We start from the raw sequence: 21,797 nt of genomic DNA, 5'->3' as shown, positions 1-21,797 counted from the left end.
CATTTGTGCTCTCCTCACAACATCCATACCTTTGAAAAGAGCAACACATTGCTCACAATAAATCCTAGCAAAGATCAAGAAGGCAGAAGTCCAATTTCCGATCGTAGTTGGCACTTTTGGTTACATGCCAGTTCCCACTCCTCTTCTTTCAAACCTTCCTTAGCTTGCACTTCTCTATGTAGCAATTTAAAAACATCTACAAATTCACCCTTACCAATCTTATCCTTCATTTGCTGTGTAAGAGGCGCCCTCTAAGGCACCGAAATCCCAATGTAAGGCAGCTTTATTTTTATTTATTTTTACACCACCCCCCCAATCTTCCTGCATCAACTTTCCTAGACTTCTCACCTGTAGTGTTTGACAGTTTCCTCAACTTTTCTTTCATCATCATTCACTTTGTCACTCAGCTAAGCCCCGTCAGCAACTGTATGAATCACAATATCCTTACCCGAGTTGCCACCTGTGTCCTGTGGTTGGGTCTTAACCCGGCTGCTGCCCACGCCCACAGATGCCACCTCGCAGTACTGATGGACGTTTCTCTCGAATCTTCTCTGTTTTCCTCTCTTTCCCAGCTTTATGTAGCACAGGTTTCTGGACCCTGTCTGGAAAACACCAATATTCCTCCGTTTGTTAACCTTCTGTTCCCCATTGTCACTGAGCATCATGCACCTGTCCCCAATCCTCAATGTTCCCTTCCTCCAACAAACCTTCCTCATTATAGTCCAAATTGTCACATCCTTCCATTCCCACAAAACCAGCAGTGCTCCAGTTAGTGCTTGGCTGCTCTCCATAGCCAACTCTGCCATCTGGCTCCAAAAGAGGATGTGGGTTCCCACAATGTCACGTAAGTCGCTCCAGACACTGCTCTCTCTTCAGACCGGTGTCCAGGGGGTGCCCGAACCCTCACTGGTGTCCGTAGATCACTGGCACCGAGCACATCATGCTGTTGGGAGCTATTTTCTTCAGATGTGCCCAGCCCTGAGGATTTGTCACACCCAGGAGCCCCATAAGCTACCATAGGCTGTATGAACACCTCACCACCAGTTTCCGTCTGCAAACACATTCTCTGAGCTATAGGATGAACTCCTATAAATCCTGCATTCAGACTTGCACTAGGCACATCTGTACTCCTGCCCAGCCCTAAATTCCCCATCTGATTGTTGGCCTTCTGAACAGAACCATTATCCACTGTCCACCTCTGCACTTTATTAAGCATTGGGCTAATCGAGCTAGGCACTAGTTGCTGGGAAAGCATGGGCACCTCAACTGCCTTAAAAGCAGTAAAACCATCCTATAAAACATCCTGCCCACCTTTCACAGGCTGGCCCACTCTCTCCTCATCTCCCAAATACAACATAACGATTGGATCATCAGGAACAATGGGCGTCGCCATCTTGGCGGTTGCTCATAATGTACTATCCTCTAAATTCCCAAACTGGGACCAATCACAAATGATCACTGACAGTGAAGACAGCCAGTATATGGATAGAGAGACAGAGATAGAATTTTAATAAAAACAAAAGGTCTTGGTTAACGCCAGACCTAAACAGGGGACCAATTGTTAAAGAAAGTCACAATAGTCCACCCATGGTATATGTCTTTGCATTAGTGCAGATTTACATAGTTCATTAATTCACAAGAATTTACAGACATAGACCAGGAAATCAGACTTGTAGATAATATTTGTGAACTCCATTTTAGCATGAGCAAAACGCATGTGTAGATTTGCTCATGCTAAATATGTTGAGTGTTTACAAGTTCACTTTCCAACCAATCACTTTTTTCTCCAACCCTGGATGAAGCTGCACTTCTGCCCTGGTCAGGAGGAAATATCCAAACTTTCCCAGTATGGGAAAATATTAGAGAAGAGTTGGTGAAAACCCATAACACATGCAAGTTAGTAGCTTTGCACAGCTAAAAAGGGCATTCCAACCTTGGAACTATTAGTTACAGCTACCTCCAGCCACAGTATGTAGATATGCACAAAGGTGAAAAAATAAGGAAATTGCTAGTATTCAATTTCTACTATAGTATTAGCCCTGGCATAATTAGAAAGGGTATTATCAGAGCTCCTATATAATGAAACTGCTGCCATAATCTGTCATTGCTCTACATGGCACCAAAGGGATAAGTAGTTTTTTTTAATGGACAAATAGATTTATGAAGGAACATGTACTATGGACAAATAGGTGTTTTATTAGGGGAACAGCCTTTACTACACAGGTCGAGCCACATGTAGCGGTTTCACGCTTGCCTGAACCACGCAAATGCATGGTTAAGGCACAGTGCATGTGACTGGTTCAGGCACACAGCAGGAACATTGGGGAGAGGAATGCGCAACCGGGTAAGTGGGGCAGGGGTTGGTAGGGGGGCATTTTTAAGGAAATGGTGGGGTCAGAGGCCTCTAGGGGGGAGGAGTACATTTGGGGTGGCAGGGTTGGGTTTTATTTTCAGGGTGTCGGTGTTAGGGCTCAGTGTAGGGGGAGGCCGGGGTAGTTTTTAGGACATGGTGGGGTTGGAGGTCTAATGGTTCCGACCGCCTTGTTAAGCCATGCGAGGTTCTGTCGTACAACCCTAAAACTCCCATAATGCATGGACTTGCTCATTAAATGTAGAGGATTAGAAAAAAGGTGCGGCCGGTAATACTGGATTATTTAGTAACCCCTCCCACAGAAGAGACAAAGTTTTTCTAGACTTAAAAAAATATCACCTTACCTCACTTCTACCTCTCAGGCTTAGCAGAAGCTAGAAACAAAAGTCACCTTTCTGCACAGCGTGGGGTTCAGAAGCAGGCTAAGGGTGCGCCTGATGGTATGACCCGCATGAGAGCGATCTGCGTCGCCCTACCTCACCGTTACCTCCGCGGGTAGCTCAGCCTGGAAAGCTCCGCGGCAGGTTGGAAGCTTCAATTGCCCCTTCTGCTCAACGTGGAAAGCGTGCATGCATAACCTCTTAAGGCGGGATCAGCGGTTTTTCATTCTGCATTGCGTACTCTGTGAAGACACCTAAATAAAGTAAATAATAATAAAAGAAGAGTCGTGTCCCTTTAACGCAGCATCTTCTGCTCCCCCTCGCTTTGCCTCTCTCCCTCCATTTCCTTTTCCCATCCCCTGGGGGGAAGCTTGACTCGGGCCCCTCCCCCTGGATGGGCAGGGCCAGGATCCGCTTCCTGCAGCAGAGCCTGGGCCTGGAAGCAGCGGAGGGAGAGAAGGAGGGCAGGAAGGGAAGGAGCGAGAGAAGGGAAGAGTAGATGAGAGCAGCCCGGTGGGGCTGTGAAGCCGCTCTTTCCTGCAGCAGAAGCCGGGCCTGCGAAACCGCTGGGGCAGAAGAAGCGGAGAAGGAAGCCAAGCCCTCCTGCAGCCGGGCCTGGGAGCAGCTGACAGCCAGGAAGCGGAGTAGCCGAGCAGCCCCGGGGCACCCGTCCCTGCACGGATACCAAGCTGGCCCAGAAGGGTCTCCCCGCATCCCCTCTGAGGATGTCCAGGAAGGTGCAGAGGAGCGAGGTGTGCGCCGACTGCAGCGCCCCAGGTGAGCGGGGGCTACAGGGGATCTGAAGGGCATGTTTAAGGAAGTGAGGAAAGCTTGGGGTGGGAGGTGCATCAGGAGAGCATAGGTGTCTGTAGTAAGAAGGTTGGTTGCATGTTGTAGGATGTTGCAGAGGGGACAAGGAGAGTCCGGTGTGCACAGGAGCTCGGGCATGGTCCAGAAGAGGGGGCGGAGGGGTGAGGTGAATGAAGAGGGGGTGCAAGATAAGGGATAGGAGGAGTGGGGTGGAGGCTGGGCGAGAGACGGGGCAGGTAGAACAGCAGGGGCAGTCCGAAGAGCGGGGCACGGGAGAGGGAGGCAGGCAGTAGAGGATTAGTGTAGCAGGCAGTCTGTGGCATCCCTGCTGCACACAAGCTGGCTGTGCCCAGCCCCTTGTGGGGTAGGGCATAGATGGACCCTGTACATGGCCTTGGCATAGACACCGCCTCCCCCTGGCTTTTGCGCACTGTCGGGGCTGACACATTGTCCCGATAGGTGGACGAAGGCCACCGATACTGTGCGGGGCTTGTCAAAGGCCTGGCGTGAGCTGAGAGGAAGTGCACTGACTTGTCCCATTGTGCCGCACACAAAGGCGCTCCTTTGTACGGTTCCTTCCAGCTGATGCCTCTGCAGCCGGAGTGAATGGACGGGTGGCAGACCACGCCGAGGTCCTGGGGTACTCTGTGAAGGCTCAGGGACCCACACATCTATCGACGGGAAGCGCCAGGTGGGGCCAGCCATTCCTGGTATATAGATATATTTTTTTAGCCAACCCCACTTTACACGAGTAAACGAGTAGGCCCGAGAGTACAACGCATGCAGCAAACTACAATCTCAGAATGCAGAAGCTTGTGAAAATGCATAATTAGCAGAAGCTGCCCCATGGGGAACATCTGTGCTTGATTTCATCTTTTGCCCTTACCTGGACACACTGGGGGATCCCTGGCGTCTCATGTAAGACACATTCAGCCCGTCGGTAGTATATTAGCACGCTGAGTTTTCAATCCTGGGATGTATAAACTCATAGTTACGGCAGTAAAACTACACGACCCAGAATCCTAACTGTTCTTGGCTAAAAATCCAGAAGTGCCAGATGGTGTCACACCTGTGACCTGGGCTCGCTTGACAGCCGTGTGGAGGGAGAGGACCTGCCAGCATGTCAGCTCTGAGTCCCAGGGTCCCCAGTAGTTTCAGTTTGAGCGACTTGCATCCCTGGGCACTCACAGCAGCTGGAACTATTATAAGGCTCTTGCATGAATCAAGAGCCCCTGTGCAGGAGCTATCAGACAAGCAAATGACAGTGTAGTTCTGCTTGTGGGCACAGTTTGTTATAATTTAGAATTCACTCGGCCTTTCTTTTTAATTCACTTACACTGTTGGCAATGCGTGCCTCATTATTAACCTGGCCTTGGTGTGTTTGGAGAAAGACCCCCCTAAGAACTGCGCCCGATTGTAAGATTACTTGATGTCACTTTGTCACACAGTGCTCCAGTCCTGGGCTTTTATTTAACAACGTAATGTATCCTGGAAGTTGTCCTCGTGGTTAACTTCACTTGAACCAGTTTTACTAACAGGCCTGAAAGCAGATGCCCTGTAAAAGGACAAACCATGTTGCGCCGTTGATGACGTGGAATCTTTTGGTAGCCTTACCTCAGTGTCGGGCCTGTGAAAGGCCCACACATGGTTACAGCCACTGGCCGGCAGGGCTTGCATCTGTGTGTACTTCTGATTTACAAGCTGTAAGTGCATTTTGTGTCTTGCGCTGGTGACTTCCAAAGCTTTTGGGTGGATCACTTATCCAGATTGTTGTATAGGGAGCACGAGTCACTTCAGAGCCCTGGGGAAAAAACGTACAAAGGAAGCTCATAGTCCAACTGGGTGTAAAGCAATGCCCTCCCTCGGCTTTCTTCAGTCGCCCCTCTAGGTAAGGTTGACAGATACTTGGATTTTTTTTTTTTTGCGTTATTTATGGTGCTTGTACATTTCATTTTTACATTGCATATAAGCTGATTAAAGAATCGCAACTGCAAAGAAACGCCAGTGCTGGTTAAAGTGCCGCCAGATGACCAGGGACAGCTTTAGGTCTCTAGGCTGCAGTACATGCTGAAGCGTCATTCATTTGTTTATTAAGTAGCATCAAATTTGTAACTCTTTAATTTTTGACATGACCACAGTTTTTCATTTCAGTGCAGTCGGACAACTGATGGATAGCACGGATTGTGGTTACAAATCGTGTGTCTAAGCCACCATATGACCACAATAACAAACAGGCATCTGAATACAGTACATGGCAAAGCATATGCAGCAGAACAGCAATGGGTCGTTTTAGGTGCATGTGTACAAAATTCACATTTATAATGTTTGGTCGGACTGCACTTTGTTTCCCGTTACCTTCGGGTTTCAACAGGTAGATTATTCGTTTCGGGCAGGCTCTAATATTTTGAGCGATAACGTCCAGTGTGTGGGTGCAAGAAGGAGTAAGGACTGCAGTCCAGATGATGCCCAGGGAAAGGTTTGTTATGCTATAGAGGTGCTGATTGGCCGATATTACGTTGCTTGATGTGACATAGCTGGATGAAGTGTCTGCGAGGTAACCTAGAGACATGCCATGGATGGCCATCTAATGTCGAATGGCAGTAAGACAGTCCGGTATCCGCCCTTGCAGAAAGGGTTAGAAATTAGGGAGAAAGACGATGGTTTGGGTGAAAAATCTAAACAGATGGAAAGAGAAACGAGAAGAGGAGATTGCCTCTTTTAGGGAAGTAGGGTACAATGGGAAGAGGACAGGGCCCAGGAGAAAGCTTTGGTGGCCACCAACAGGAAGTGGTGTGGGAGTTGGGTTGTCATTCAAGGGACGCATAGTTCAGAGAGGGAGGGGAAAACATGCGAGTGGAACCTTCAAAGCCAAGTGCCCAAAGGATGCCGAATAAAAAAGATATGACAGTGGTGTCAGAAGCTCTAGATCGATCCAGGCGTGTGAGGTTGGATGAGAGGTGATTGTGATAAGAGATGGTGTTGTTAGCTGAGAATGGGGGTGCTGTTTCAGTGGCTTAGAGAGTACAGAAGCTTGACTGGGAGGGATTCGGCAGATTTTTACAATATAGACAGAGGGTCAGGGGGTTCAAGAAAGGGGGATGAGGTTTTGGGAGATAGTTAAAGTTGGAGGAAAGGTCTATTGCTCTGCTGTGTGTGTTTAATAAGGTTAGAACTACAGTAGTTTTATAGAGCATGAGTGATGGGCATCGTTTAAACGTCAGTGGATGAAGGAGCTAGGCAGAGTTTGAGTTTACAACAAGCAGTCTGATAGTTGCAGGACTAAAAAGGTAAAACGGGACAAAATAGGGATTAGCAGATTTGTGTTTTGTTTAACCCGTGGGTGGGATGCAGAGGCAAAGCCAACGAACGTAGCAGTGTGGGGTTGGAGAGTCTTACAGCTGTAAAAGGGGTGGGGTGCTGAGTAATGTGTCGAGGGTTAGTCCTGTTGTGCTGGGTTTTGATGAGAGGTAAGGTGTACCTTGTGTTGCAGAAAGAAAGGACAGAGAGACATATTTATCCGACGCAGAGCAAGAAGATTGTACGCATCAGCTATTGTGGTTGACTGAAGAGAGGTCGTGAAATCCGGATGGGCTTCGTGACGAGCCGCCTACGGTCAGCTGGTCTATAAGTGTCCACGTCACTGATAAACATCAACACAGCTGGTGCCAGGGAGAGATACTGCAGAGAGGGTGGCGGGGGAGAGAGAGGCCAAGATGTCCTTTAACCCTAAAGGCGCGGTGGCTCACGAGGAGGAAAGTGTCGGCTGCCGCCTGGGCTGTTACTGAAGTGTGTGCACTGCTATATGCTGTGTACGCATCAGTGACATTTGCACCACGGCCTGGCTGTGTGCAGGAGAAAGCTTTACTGCTAATGCTGCTCGCAGAGTGTACCACTTTAGTGTGTGTACCGTCTGCCGCCCCCGCTTCAGAGCATCCAATTGTGTGTAGGGATAGAGCCCACATTGGAGGGGCCTGGCCTCACGGTGACGGTAAAGACTTTCTGAACCAGACCAAAAAAACATCTGTGCGATGACGGAGCGCACTCAAAGGACCGCCTCGCATAGCACGTGTGTGAATCAAAATCGTTTGGAGTGTGGGCTCCTATTTATAAGGTAAAACATATACTTTGGTCTTCTGCACAACAGCTGGCAAGGAAGCCTCGGTGACCTGATGCTTGCTGCTGTTAAATGTGGTGATCTGAAGACTGGTGTTTCATTCAGTTTAGTCGTATGTTTTGAAGTGGGTCTTGCGACCATTGGATACATTTGAGATGCAGGTAATGTAGACTCAACTTTCCATCCACCCAAGGATGGTAACTGGAGGTTCATTAAGGGGGTGTTAGAAACGGCAACAGTGTTATGTATCAAATTATTATTGTAACATCCTTCAGTGTCCTGTCTGGGAGGCGCACGCAACTGCTATGCGTACTAAGCCCTGCGTTTGTTTTGTGTGAGGGACGCGTGCACTGCTGCGTCCATCGCACGGGTGTGCATGTTTGTTGCTACGTACACTATGCTGTGCGCTGTTACGCACTCTGAGCCTTGTGCACGTGAGGGACGCGTGCACTCCGCTGCCTTAGCTTGCTCTGCTCTGCGTTGTGGTGGAACCGTACACTGTGGCTGCTTACTCTGAACCGCCTCTGCTGACCGCTCTGAATGGGAAGGAAGCTAGCGTTGCTTAAACATTATCCTTGTATCGGTGTCAGGGCAGACTTTTTATTTAGCGAATGTATTGAGCTTCAGATAGAATGGAACTTCAGCCTCCCCTACTGCAGGCCTTTGGTTTGTGAACTTTGTCCTGTTTAAGAGCCACAGTAATCAGACTCCCGGGCTCCTCCACCCCAACTTTCTAAATAATTGGTTTCTCCCACCCCGCCGAGGTTGTCCAAAGGGAAGTCAAGTGGTGAGGTAAAGCAACATAGTTATGAATGAGTTTAATGTATTTGGGGCCTCGAGCGTTAGTCTTCAAGGCGCTGGAAGTTTTTTGTTACGGGAAGAGTGAATGTTGACACAGGTTACAGAACAAATCTATGCTCATGTGACATAAACGTGTTTACTATTTGGATCACCCCTGTTATCCACTGAACGTACGCACGTTGGAATGGCCTGTTCGTGGCATTATGCAGGACAATGTAAGACTAGACTATATGATTGTAGGACGCGTAAAAGGTGTATACAGATGTGAACGTTTTCTAGGTCACCGTTTAATTAAGTCTTCATGAACTACCACAGGTGATTGCTTATTTGTGATGGCAAGCAGTGAATGAAGTTGTCTTGCTTGCTGGATCGCAGCACTTTGTGGTGCTGGACATTTTCTTATGTACCAGACACTTCAAGATCCAGAACAGGAGATGGGCATTGTAAACGTGGCCCATTGTTCTTCGCACATACTGTTACCAGGCTTCAAGTGCTTGTTTTGACTGGTATCTTTCTCATCCATTATTACATTGCTGTTCTCCTTAGATCCCACTGACGTGGTTTATCGATATGTAGTTCGTCTCATATGTAAGGAGGTAAGATGATGGAGTAGAGGCAGTGGCTCGCCATGTCTGCAAAGACACATGGTTAGATCTATATGGGAATGTTTGGTTGTCTTGCATGAGGCACCAGCGCTTTGCTGGGATTATTTTTAAAGACAGTTTGTGTATTTTTATACAGCACTTTCACCTTTGAGGGTATCCTGGCGCTTCGCAGGTGAGTGAGTGTAGCCTCTTTGGCACTTACTCGAAGAGCCATGTCTTCACTGTCTTGCAGAATTCAAGAACAGAGAAGTAGGTTCTGTGATGATGATGGTGGTGGTGGTGTGGAGGGTGAGCCTGTGCAGATCTCTGAGGTGGGCTGAGATGTGGTCGCGGCGTGGGGTGTTGAGGATGAGGCATGCAGAAGCCTTCTGTATACATTGTAGTTTCATATGGAGCTTGGCTGTGGTTCCTGCGTAGAGCACGTTGCCGTAGTCCAGTCTGCTGCTGACGAGAGCGTGGGTGACCGTCCTTCTTGTTTCAGTGGGGATCCATCTGAAGATCTAGCGAAGTATGCGGAGGGTGTTAAAGCAGGAGGATGAGACGGCGTTGACTTGCTGGGTCATGGTGAGCGATGAGACAAGGATGAAGCCTAGATTGCGTGGGTGGTGGGTGTAGGTGCCGTTCCCAGGGTAGCTGGCCACCAGGAGTCATCCCATGCGGAGTGGTTGGAGCCGAGGAGGAGGATCTCTGTTTTGTCCGAGTTAAGTTTGAGGCGGCTCTTCTCCATCCAGATGGCGATGGCATGCAGTCCGTCGTGTAGGTTGGTTTTGGCGGTGGCTGGGTCCTTGGTGAGTGAGAGGATCAGCTGGGTATCGTCGGCATAGGAGACGATGTTGAGGTTGTGGGATCGTACGATGTTGGCGAGCGGTGCCATGTAGATGTTGAAAAGGGTTGGGCTGAGAGAAGATCCTTGGGGAATGCCACAGATGGTTTTGGTGGCCCTCGACAGGAAGGGAGGGAGGCGGACTCTCTGCGTTCTGCCGGAGAGTAAGGATGTGATCCAGTCAAGAGCTTTGTGGCGGATCCCTGCGTCGTAGAGGCGAGTGCAGAGGGTGTGGTGGCAGACGGTGTCAAAAGCAGCCAATGATGTAGTCTCTGCATCTTTTGCATTCTGAGATGGATCTGTGTGTCACCCATAGACGCCACCAATTGTCCATTGGACAATCCTGTGATGGCGACCATTGTGTTCATAGGCATTAAGGAGTGCTGACGAGGCCTATACCTATTTAATTGTTGAACCCCCACTAGTGAGAATTGACACAAAGAGTCTACAGGGTATAGCCAAGATTCTCCGTGCACATTTCTAATCTCTGTAGCATGATGAGGAATAGCTTTATCACATGCTGCTGACTCATCAAAGCCATGATTTTGCCCCTCTGTGGCTGTTGGTTTATTTACTCTGATTTGTGTCAGTGTAGTTTTTGTTCCTCTCTCTGCTCTAAAGCTCAACGTTTGCGAGTTGAGTGTGGGGTAGGCTTCTTGATGCTAAAAGTGGTGGTGTTGTCCTTTTCTGGTACTTTGATCAGTGATAAGTTTGAATTTGCTTGTTATTGTCCAGATGTATTGTGCCTTTTTTTTTTTTTGTACAGTTCTGAAGACCCTATCTTGTTCAAGCCCTGGCCGATCCATGTTTGGAACAGTGAGTCATTGATGATTTGGAGATGTTGTTGGTTGTTTGGAAGATTGCAGCCAAGGTTGCTGGGTGTTCCTTTATGGAGCATGCCAATCAAAGAATGTGATTATGATGAGCTTGTTTATTGAATATGGGGTAAACTTGCTATGCCTTGGATGTCTAAGGAGCGAGGGAACTGGGGCGGTGGTGGGCTAATCTATACATACGGTATTATTTTATACACTGTGTCCTGGAAAAGTGTGGCCTGTTTGTTCACTAGTTCAGATTGTATCGTGACGTAAAATAACCTAACATAACGCATGCATTTGTAAAGCACACGTTCACACATAAGGGTAACTTATTGTTTAAATAACAGATGTTTATTGTTACCCACCTCAGTTGCACTCATTTTATCAACCATAGGAGGATGAAAGGCCAAGTGGACCCACCAGATTTCAAACCTGTGACCATGAGATCAAACACAAATCCCTGCAGTAGATGCATCATCCCGCTGCACCACCAGACTAGTTTAGTATCTCAAGACCCACCAGGTTTCACACTGTTTTCTCGCGTCCTTTCCAGTGATTATGAGTAAGACATCCTATATTGTGTTTGTGCTGCTCGGAATTTTCAGGGTCTTGCCTTTCCTTCAAAAGATGGCTAGTTAGTTGTTTCTGTTCTTTCTAGTTTTTTTGCAGCATTGCTTCCAGGTGGGTGCAAAATGCATAGGTATAGTTTGTTGCTGTTGGAGGAGGTTTGTTGTAGAAGGTTTTCCACCGGTTCTGTATCATTAACTTTGACTATGATTGCTCAGTAAGCCTTTTAACAGGTATGTGGACAGTTGTGTTGTGTTGTACTGCCGCAGCATTCATAAAGAACTTCGAAGTACTCCTCTTTTCAATCTGGTTCCTGGGCGCCCTTTTGGAGAGTGTGGTAGGAAGAATGTTGGATGTAGTGTGTCCTGCTCAGAAGGTGTTGAGTGAGGTGTATGAGGGTCAAAGGCATGTTACATACTTGGTACAATATACCACAGCATGCAAAAGCATGAAGCATTGCAAAGGTGTGGACTGAACATCTGGAATCGAGGGGAAGGTTTGGAAGTGATCTTATGTACTCCAACCTATTTTCTATATGTGAGCCAGGCTGACTGACTCTTGGCACTGCAAGTGCTTTATTCTGACTGATCCAAGACCACAGCAGTGAAAGGACAGACTCTGGTCCTTCAAGGTCAGCTGCCGGGCCACTTGCATTGTGATCCAAGACCACAACGCAGCTGACCTTCAAGGAATAGGAGTCTGTTCTTTCACTTCAGTGCACCCTTTAAAAAAAAAAACTAATTCTGCATCTTCTGAGATCGTCAGAAGCTGGTGAAAGTTGACTGAATTTGAGAAACATTTTTATGAAATAAGGTTAAAATCTTTTTTGCAACCCATGGTTACGCTAAGTAAATATTTGGCAGTTTAACTTATGTTTCAGTAACCTGCTCAGCTTTAGCCATTGTTGTGGTGGAGCTGCCAAACCAGAGTGGTCTTCACTTTGTTTCTGCTGAAATCCATGGCATTTTCTGGAGAAGCAAAGGTGGGTCCTCTATTCAATTCAGTATATTTTCTTGTAACTATGAGTTTTATGACATAACTGGAGGAATTTACATGTGCATAGAGAGAGGAGGGCTGTCTGTCTGTCCACAGAGGCCAAATTCATGTCAGTTTGTCATAATGTCCATATGACTTAAACTCACACCACTGAATGGAATTGGGAATCCTATATATAATCATTGACTATCCTGAAAATTTTGTATGCACCCACACCTTTTGGTACAAAGATGGATGTCTCTGACTAGAAGAAGTGATTTTATTATTATTTTTTAATCTAAACAGTTTTCACGTAGAGTGATCCCAAATAACTTATTTTTAAGCAATCTTAAAAACAAAAATCCTTAGCATGTTTATCGAAATGATTAGGTGATTTCAATGAAAAACGTAGGCCCATGCAAGCCATGTCCCTCTAAACTATCACTGAATCTACCTTAAAAAAACTGAATGAGGCTGCTAGGGCAATTTCGACAGCAGCTTCTTCTGGGGCATAACTGTTGGCACAGTGAAGAGCCAGTGACTCAACCTCTTTTGTTGCAGCTTTAATGATCTGAGATTGAACCGGTCTTCTGCAACCTTCACAGGGACATATGCATGTACTATTAAAAGGTAAATAAATCTTCGTGGTCTTTCCCTGTGAAAAGCAATCCGACCACTAGAGTGTATGCAGCTACATCTTCTAAAGCACTGCACTGATGGCTTTGTGACAAAGTCGCCCTAAACATGAAGTCCATCATTTCATGTTGTGCTCATGGTTGAATATTGCTGATCAGAAACTTGTTTTTTGAAACTTTTCCAATCACAACAATGTTAGGGAAGCAACCTCCATTGCATCTGTATTTGTGATCTTTGTAAAGCGATAGTGCTTCGATGTAGAGGAATCGAGCCTTTTTTGTTAGGTATGGTTGTAGAACTGTGAGTGGATGCCATGTGCTCCTATTTGAAGAGGTAGGTGTTTAGCAGTTTGTATGTGCAGCAAGATATATTTGTTCAGAGTAGTTAGGGTAGTTCAGTTTTATGCGTTTAGCTGTGGTGCTGAGGCGGAGGTCCAGGCTGCCTTTTTTTGTGGGATCAGGTGCTCCTTGAAAACGTTAGCTTCTGATCTTTTCTGTTTCCATCCAGAAGCCTTGCTTCCTTGCTGGCTGACACGCTATAGTTGTGTTTGACCTACTCAAGAAAAATAAAATTCACGCTGAATATTTTCTCTGCATTGATACGTTATGACAGTCTGAGAAAGCACCATAGATCGATAATGACATACATATTTATATGAGCAGGCTCCTCTAGTACAATTTGAGCTGTGGATAGTATTTTTCCTTGTTTTGGGACACATGAGAGATGGCAGGAAAAGTTTTAAGAGTCAGTCATATATTTTTTATTAAACACAGTTCTTTGTGTGGTTCCTCTTGTAGTAGGTTGTTGTCTTTACACTACTGGGGAAGTTCACCGTGGTCCGTTTACCAGGTCTAGGCTGCCTTAGTTATGGGCTCTTGGTGCTGAAGCGATTTAAATACTAATATAAAATAGTACAACAAATAGTAACTATTTGAGTTTTCATAAACTCTAAATGTTTTGTGGTAATATCTAGTTTTAAGGCTGCCGAATATCAGAATGTTTGAGGAAAGGGTTGTTTTCATAGTTATTAGTCAGGTAAGTCTGTGGCTGGCTATGTTTTGTCAAATGCTTTTTTGAGTTTTCTGTTATATACTGGATTATATCTTCTGCTAGTGGAGTGTTTTTGAGGATTGGTTTGTGGCAAATGAGTCCTTTCCTTTTTTAGGGTCGAGCCTGCGAGTGCATGCGCTAGCGCATTCGTCTAGCTTGCAAGACTCTGTTGTGATCAGTAAAGGGCTAGGAGCCCACCTGTCACTTACCATTTGTTGGTCTGTGTGGCACTCTTCTTTACAGCTTTGTATTTCATCAAGGCACGCCTGGCATAATTTCTGTTTCTCTGTGTGGAGCAGGGATCCAGCACTAATTGATTCAACTTAATTAGTGCCCGTCCGCTGCTACCGACGTGATCGAGGTACTATTTATTCTTTTTAACTTCTAGTGCCCCGCAAACAGAAGGCTTGTGACTGGCAAAAACATGCCCAGCAGGACCAACAACATTGCAAAGTATTATTTTTTTAAAGCAAACTTTTTCATTTTGCCGAGTCTTTTCTCTGTTTCCATGCATGTTTTCTTTTGTTTTTGCTCGTGGGTGCTGTCATCAAAACGTGACAATTAACTTGTTTTAAATATGTGAGACCTACTGCATTGCAAATGCTTGTTTAAAAGTTTTTTTTATTTGCCATGTTTTGTATTTTTGTGGGTTTTATTGATTAGAAATGTGGGAAAGCAGTGATGAAATATGATTTTTCTTGTTACGGAAGTTCTGTTCTTTTTCAGAAGTTTGTTGTCTGCACCCTGCTTTGCAAATAAGATATAGAATTATTTGTTTGCTCTTTTTTGCAGAACATTCATGTTAAGGTCAAGCTCGCAAGCGCTCTGGTCTGTTGTGATATATCTGTGGACTTTTAACCACGCCTACTGCACGCCCATCACTATCACTCGTTCATGGGCTTGCCTTTCAAAAATCCTTTGTTATCATTGGTAAATGCTTTAGGTTTGTCCCTCCTTTGGGCAGTTTTGTTACCGCCTTGGCCATCGACCATGTTACATGGATAATTGCTTGTTTACCGATACGTTTGACTGCGAGCAAAATTATTTTTCCTTTAGTGTCTCTCCTTTGCACTCATGCTCATGGCAGCCGTGGCGCTTTGAATTGGATTGCTTATGTCAATTGTTTTACTTTTCATTTTCAATTTATTTGGCAAGAAAAGTCCAGTTTGGAATTTACAATGCTAATAGCTCTAACTGGAGCAAATGCAAGACCATAGGGACTCTTGAAGAATGCTTAGGTTGTAGGTGTACCCTAACTTCATGGTGCTGACGTGTTAATTCTCAGAAAGCCTAGTGAAGGTGTCTGCTTGGATGAACTACAGTATGCTGCAGCTCGTGGAACCAAAAATAGTGGCACCGTTGTAGGCACCAGATCAGCTTCTAAAATGCCGTGTTCCAGAGACTGGCTTCTGTAATTCTGTGTATACAACTTCTTTTTCTAACAAGTTAAGTAATAGATCATATCATAAATGAGCAATAGTATTGAATGTGAACATTCAGATTGGGCCAACCTGAATGTCAGGACACCAAAATGCAAGGGGCAGTCAAGGGAATTTCATACTCCTTTGATCTCTTATATCACATCACAGAGTTGGCTTCTTTTCTGACCCTTAGCTTCTCCGAGGTGTCTTACTACCTATTGAGGGGCTATAGAAAGAGGAAGGCATGGATACTAAGGTAAATAAGCAAGGCTTTCAGAGCTCTGTTTACTCTGCTGCTTCCACTGCCATTATGACCCCGTTGACCACGGGTCATGATTGCAGCAGGGGATGCAAGAACAGTGCAAATGATACCAGAGGACAAGGTACGGATAGCACCTGATTGATGCTGTTGGATACCATTAAACGTGATGAGGCAGTCACCCTTTTTAGGGTCGAGCCTGCGTCGCTTGCGCATGCGTTTCGCTAAGCGAGACGCTTTAGGTATTAAAAAAGGGCTCGGAGCCCCGTCGATGTCACATCAGTGGCTTTCATTGGCAAGTTGGCTTGCCTGTTAGAATCCGCTTCCTTTGATTAGTGGAAGGCACGCATACGTCATGCCTTTTCCGGTGGTTAGCCCTCCTCGAGCGCAGCGACCAAGTACAGAAAACATGCGAGGCTCGCTGTTTCCTTCAGGTTTGTGGACTACTTTTTCTCTATTTTCGCAGCGCGATCTCGCTGGGCAAAAGTCGAGCGCTTCGCATACTATTGACCTTGTAACACAGTTAATTGCACTTTTGCCGGTTACGTTTATAATTGCACTTTTGCCGATAGGTATTATTACGTGTAAACTGTAGCAGCGCTGTTTTTTTCTTTTAGTGCAAGAAAAATCCGGTTGGGAGTTTACAACTGTGAATAGCTGTAACTCCGACAAATGCGAGACCCTAGTGCATTGCATATGCTTGTTATCTAAAGTTGTGGCAGTCCATCAATTATATTACTAAGGAACAGCACATTTATTTATTTATTTTTATGGTAATTTGTGAAGCTAAGTGCACACTTAAGACAATCTCTCGTCAGTATAGAAGGTTGAGGCAAACACATTATGTATGATGATCTGAAAGCTAAATGGTAAGGTTTTGAGGCATTTCTTAAACAGGAAGTGAGCAGAAGTGACATACATATAGAGAGAAAGATGGTTCCAAATCAAGACGCCATTGACATGCATGGTCTTAAGACCCCATTTTCTGTATTTGTATTTCAGAAGTTGGAGAAGAAGAGGCCCTGACCTAAGGTTGCAGATTAGTATATATTTAGAAAATGTGTTAGACAGAAATTTGGAGCCCCGCTCTTAAGAGGTTATGCATAATGCATGTCGTTTTTAAAGTGATTATTTTGGGTACAGCAAGCCAGTGCATCTATTTAAGGTTGACCGACATTTGATATTATTTATTAAGTCATAGCAGTGTTCTTGCCACCATGTTTATTTTGTTTGATAGTGACAAATGTGTAAGACAGGGAACCGAGGTTAGATTTGTGCTTGTCCAAAAACCATAGTTAGACTAACACAGTTAGGAAAGAACAGAAAATGAAAAATATGTTGAAGGAGATGATGATTTAGACATGTACGACAGTTGACTGTAAAAAGATAAGTTGGAGTCAAGGAGTTATCTCAGGTGCAGGCAGATTGCCCATAGAAGCGGGATAGAACCTAAGGTCATATTCGGGATGTTGATGATTAGGCAAAGTCTCAGTCTTAAAAGGGATCTATTTCAAAAAGCTTTTTTCCTTCCAAAAGGGTATCTTGTATCATGATGCATATTTGAAAGTTTCTGAATAATTCCTAACTGAAGTATTGGACAGGTGTCTCAGATGGTTTTCTACCAAATACCAATCAAGTCTTTTTTTTTTTTTTAAAACAAAAAACAAATATTCCCAAGCATATATATTGTTAGACAGATGCCCACGGACTCTCCATTGGGGCTCCATCACTTTGCAAAGTTGTACCATACTCCTTGAGTTTAGAAATACCCCAAAAAGTACGTATTTGAATGATTCCTTTCTGTTCTTAATTCATTAGTATTTGTTTTGTTTTATGCATCGCCTGTTCCAAAAGCAATAACGCCTTTAAGTCTGCTTTGTGAGCCATAAATTAAAATTCAGAAACAAATCAGCGTTGAACTGCTCATAGAAGAGTAGTGACCCACTTAAGCTGCTTTTCAGGAACCTGAGGTTTGATGTGGCAAGCAAGAGCATGAGACCGGAGCAGATCTCAAATGTGTAAGATCAGCGGGGGTCTAGGATATAAGCACTTTCCTAGGTGCAGACAGAATAGTGAAATATCAAATATTACTCTCAAATCTGAAGTTAGAAAGTATGTAAAACAATATAGTTTGATTTATGATTAAGTGCGCCAAATAATGCCTACAAAACTGGAGCAGTGCATTGAGGATACATAAGTCTCAATACAACAGTGTACACAACAACATGACAAATACTGCTCCTAAAAGTGCAGCAGTATGTGGAAAGGTATGTGATTAAATATACAACATACAGCATATAGCACAGAGAAGTATACTTTGCCAAATATGTGTCCCAAATTCCACAGAGTATGGAAAGTATGCATTGTCATCCATTTAACTATGTTAATAATATCACTACAGCTATACAGATAATCACGTTATGGGCATACAGATGAAGATTTTGTTGTTGTTTAATTTTCAGTATAAACATCTTTTTTGTGTAGCAGGTAAAGGAGGGAAAAAAACAAACATTACAGTGAGGAGTTTGTCAAAATGGTCGCTGTGTTAGGGCGTTGTCCTTTTTCACCTTCTCTGGGGTCACAGAATGCATAAACTCCCTTGGAGCTGCCCAGGCAATGCCATGTGTATTGATTAACATAGTAGAATATCTAATCAATAAGAGTCAAATAATGTATTTTAAATTAACAGTTCATGGTGCGCTCAAAATCTTCATTTGTGTTATTGCTGTATTTTATATCTTTGTGACATCTTTCTGGAAAATAATCAACCTCATCTTTATTGTGCTTTGACTTAATAGTCTAAGGGCCAGAATGCAACCTTTGTGGATGGGATACTCCGTCACAAACGTGATGGATATCCCGTCCTCTGCGTTACAAGTTCCATTATATCCTATGGGACTTGTAAAACGGCTGGTGGGATATCCATCACGTTTGTGATGCAGTATCCAATCCGCCAAGGTTGTAATCGGGCCCCTCAGAGTGTATGTGTGTGTGGTTTTTTTTTTGTTTTTTTTTCCTTCTATAGTTGTTTAGCTGATGTTGGGCAATAGCCGGCCATTCCTTTTCATCCAGCTGAGAGAAAAACAACAAGCATTTCCAATGCAACAGGTCTTGCATTTTCTTGAGTTAGAGCTATTGGCATTGTAAATTCATAACTGGACTTTTCTCGTCACATAAATTGGTCAACCCTGCCTCATAATGTCGTCTTTCCCTGCCATATAATTCCGGTAGCGCAGCTTATCTAAAGCACTTCCATTTACCTTCTTTCTCTGTCTTAAAACATATACAATTATCATATAAACCTTTATCAGAAATAAGCTTTTGGCATTAGAGTGTAATGCTCAAAACACCGTGGCAAAAATATAATTTCGGACGATTTGGAGGGTGAAAGGAAAGAGGGATTCGGGAGTAAAGATGGAAAGAAAAAGTGGCCTAGAAATGGTGTTGTGGTCCTTGGAGTAAGAAAGGGAAATGGTTGACCAGCACTTTGGTAGGAAAACAGAGCAGTAATTAGAGTTGAGTGAGGTCCGTAGGTTTCTGGGCCCCGGTGCCACTGCATCTGTTGCTCCATTGATAACTAGGCCTCATGAGAGAAAGTAGATGGGGCAGAAAAAGAGAAGCAAAAGGAGTACAACAGACAAAAAGAAGAAAGAGAAGGGGTTGCAAAGAAATAAAAGAAAGAGGGGAAAGAAAGAACAAGAAAATGAAAGTACAACTAAGAGAAGAAACCGCAAATGTGTGAGACAAAAGAAAAAAGGAAGGAAGCTAGTGAACAAAAGAGGAAAAATAATGAAAAGTGTGAAAAGTAAGAGAAAAATGTACATTAGAGAAAAAAAGAGAGAAGGTGAGAGAAACAAGCGATGAAAGAACCAGGGCATGTCTGTACTGACACATTTCCCAGAGACATAAAATGAGAAAACCTCTTTGACACTTCGGGTCCCGGCAAGTAACTTGTGGCTTCCACATACAGATGGGAAAAAGAGGGATTTATAGTAAAAGGTGAATTGACAGCTAAAGATAAGAAAAACACCAGAGAAGGGAAGGAGGATCTAAAAAAAAGTTTTAAAAAAAAAAGTGAAAGGATGCATATTGAGTCAAAGGAAAGAGCAAATAAAATTATAAAAATAAATTCATAACCGGACTTTTCTTGCCACATAAATTGGTCAACCCTGCCTCACAATGTCGTCTTTCCCTGCCATATAATTCCGGTAGCGCAGCTTATCTAAATTACTTCCATTTACCTTCTTTCTCTGTCTTAAAACATATACAATTATCATATAAACCTTTACCAGAAATAAACTTTTGGTATTAGAGTGTAATGCTCAAAACACCATAACAAAAATATTATTTGGGACGGACTGGAGGATGAAAGGAAAGAGGGAGTCGGGAGTAAAGATGGAGAGGACAAGTGGTGTAGGAACAGTGTCATGGACCCTGGAGTATGAAAGGAAAGTGGTTGACTGCAATTTCAGTAGAAAAATGCAGCAGTAATTAGAATTGAGTGAGGTCTGTAGGTCTCTGGGCCCCTGTGCCACTGCGCCTGTTGCTCCACTGATAATTAGGCCTGAGGAGAGAAAGCAGATGAGGCAGAAAAAGCGAAGCAAAAGGAATACAACAGGAAAAAAAGGAAGAAAAAAAAGGTGTCGCAAATAAATAAAAGAAAGAAGGGAAAGAAAGAACGATAAAATGAAAACACAGCTAAGAGAAAAAATAGAGCAAATGTGTGAGACAAAAAAAAAAGGGAAGGAAGCTAGCGAACGAAAGATAAAGAGGAAAAAATTATTAAATAAGAGTGAAAAGAAAGAGAAAAAATACAGACGAGAAAAGAGGTATTTATACTAAAACGTGAATTGACAGATAAAGATAACAAAAACACCAGAGAAAGGAAGGAAGAAAGATCTAAAAAATAACGTGAAAGGACGCATACTGAGGCAAACGAAAGAGCAAATAAAAAAGGCAAAGAAAGAATGAAGGGAAGAGGAAAAAATAGTGAAAGGAAGAATGCCTGATGAAGAAAAAAGAGAGGAATGAAACAAGGAAAGAAATAACTAAGTTTTTGCGAGTTTGTAAGAGGAGTTAGGAAGAGGGGGGAAAAAAGGGAGAAGAGTAGAAATAAACTGTTGAAAGAAAGAGCAAAACTGTTAACATGTGGATTTTAAGAGCTGGAAAGAGAAAAGTGGGGGAGAAAGAAAACATTGAGAGTAAAGGAAAGAATGGAGTGAGATAGGTGAAACAGACCCTCCCAAATAAAGATGGCAGCTAAGAATAGATTTAATTGGCTCCCCCATGTCCTTAAGCTGAAGTCAGTGTGGAACAGCAGAGGCCACTGCAGAACAGCAGGAGGTTCATTAGCAGAGTTGTATGTGAACCCCAGTACAGCAATATTGGGGCTCTTCAGATCAGGATTGGGGTATAGACAGATCTGTGTCCCTGCCCAGTGCTGGAATAACAGAATGGCAGCAGGTAAGGAATGAGCAACAGAGCGCCGGGTAATTCCTGGGATTGGAATAATGGAGCGCTTCAGGTTAAGATTGAAGTTCACTGACAGAGTTGTATGTGGGCTGCAGTACTGGAATAGTAACGGGCACACAAGGTCAGAAGTGAGGTATTTTAATGGAGCTATGTGTGGAACCTAATATTGGCGTGCCAGTGTTGCCGATTGTTAGCCTGGAGGTGCCCTTATGAAGCTGCGAGTAGGGCACAGCATGGGAGTGGCTTTGCTCTGAACCACAGAAGTGACAAGGGGCGTGTGTGAGCCTTAATACTGAGAAGAAACGTGCACGGAATGTTATAATTGAGGTATTCTGGAGTAGCTGTGGTGGTTCCCATCGACAGTGGCGTTGGATGTTAGACTTGAAGTTGGCTGAGATGTGTTTTGCTCTTTTGTGTCCATTATTGGCTTGGCACTGGGAGTGAATACTAGAAGTGAGCTGCTGTAACAGAAGTGTATGTGAGCGGGGTCACGGTATAGAAAAGGAGGCGACCTCGTCTGGTAGAACTGAGGTGCACTGATGGTGCTGTGCCCGAAGACCCAGCACTGGAACAGCAGAGTGTACTGACATTAAGAGCAGATATTCTCCGGCTGACAGCATGTGTGGGGTTCTGGCACAGGCAACGGGTGAGGGGCTTGGAGTGTGTGAACTGAGGGGCGCACTGATGGAGCTGCG

At 44.4% G+C, this 21,797-nt stretch overlaps 1 protein-coding gene across 11 annotated transcripts in view; it reads left to right on the top strand.

Annotated features, from left to right (window-relative positions):
- The first annotated feature begins 3,089 nt into the window (after window positions 1-3,089).
- GIT1 (GIT ArfGAP 1) overlaps window positions 3,090-21,797 on the top strand; it is a 258,163-nt gene continuing 239,455 nt past the window's right edge. For 9 of the 11 annotated variants that reach the window (XM_069226243.1, XM_069226249.1, XM_069226247.1 and 6 more), the window contains exon 1: window positions 3,152-3,528. In XM_069226243.1, the coding sequence (XP_069082344.1) occupies window positions 3,477-3,528 (52 nt within the window). In that variant the 5' untranslated portion in view covers window positions 3,152-3,476. Of the gene's footprint in view, window positions 3,529-21,797 lie in introns of all 11 variants that reach the window. The other 2 variants (XM_069226252.1, XM_069226245.1) reach the window with 2 other exon arrangements.

The sequence above is a fragment of the Pleurodeles waltl genome, chromosome 3_1 (assembly GCF_031143425.1).
Source record: "Pleurodeles waltl isolate 20211129_DDA chromosome 3_1, aPleWal1.hap1.20221129, whole genome shotgun sequence".
NCBI classification, from domain to species: Eukaryota; Metazoa; Chordata; class Amphibia; order Caudata; family Salamandridae; genus Pleurodeles; species Pleurodeles waltl.
This window is presented reverse-complemented; position numbering and strand designations above follow the sequence as displayed.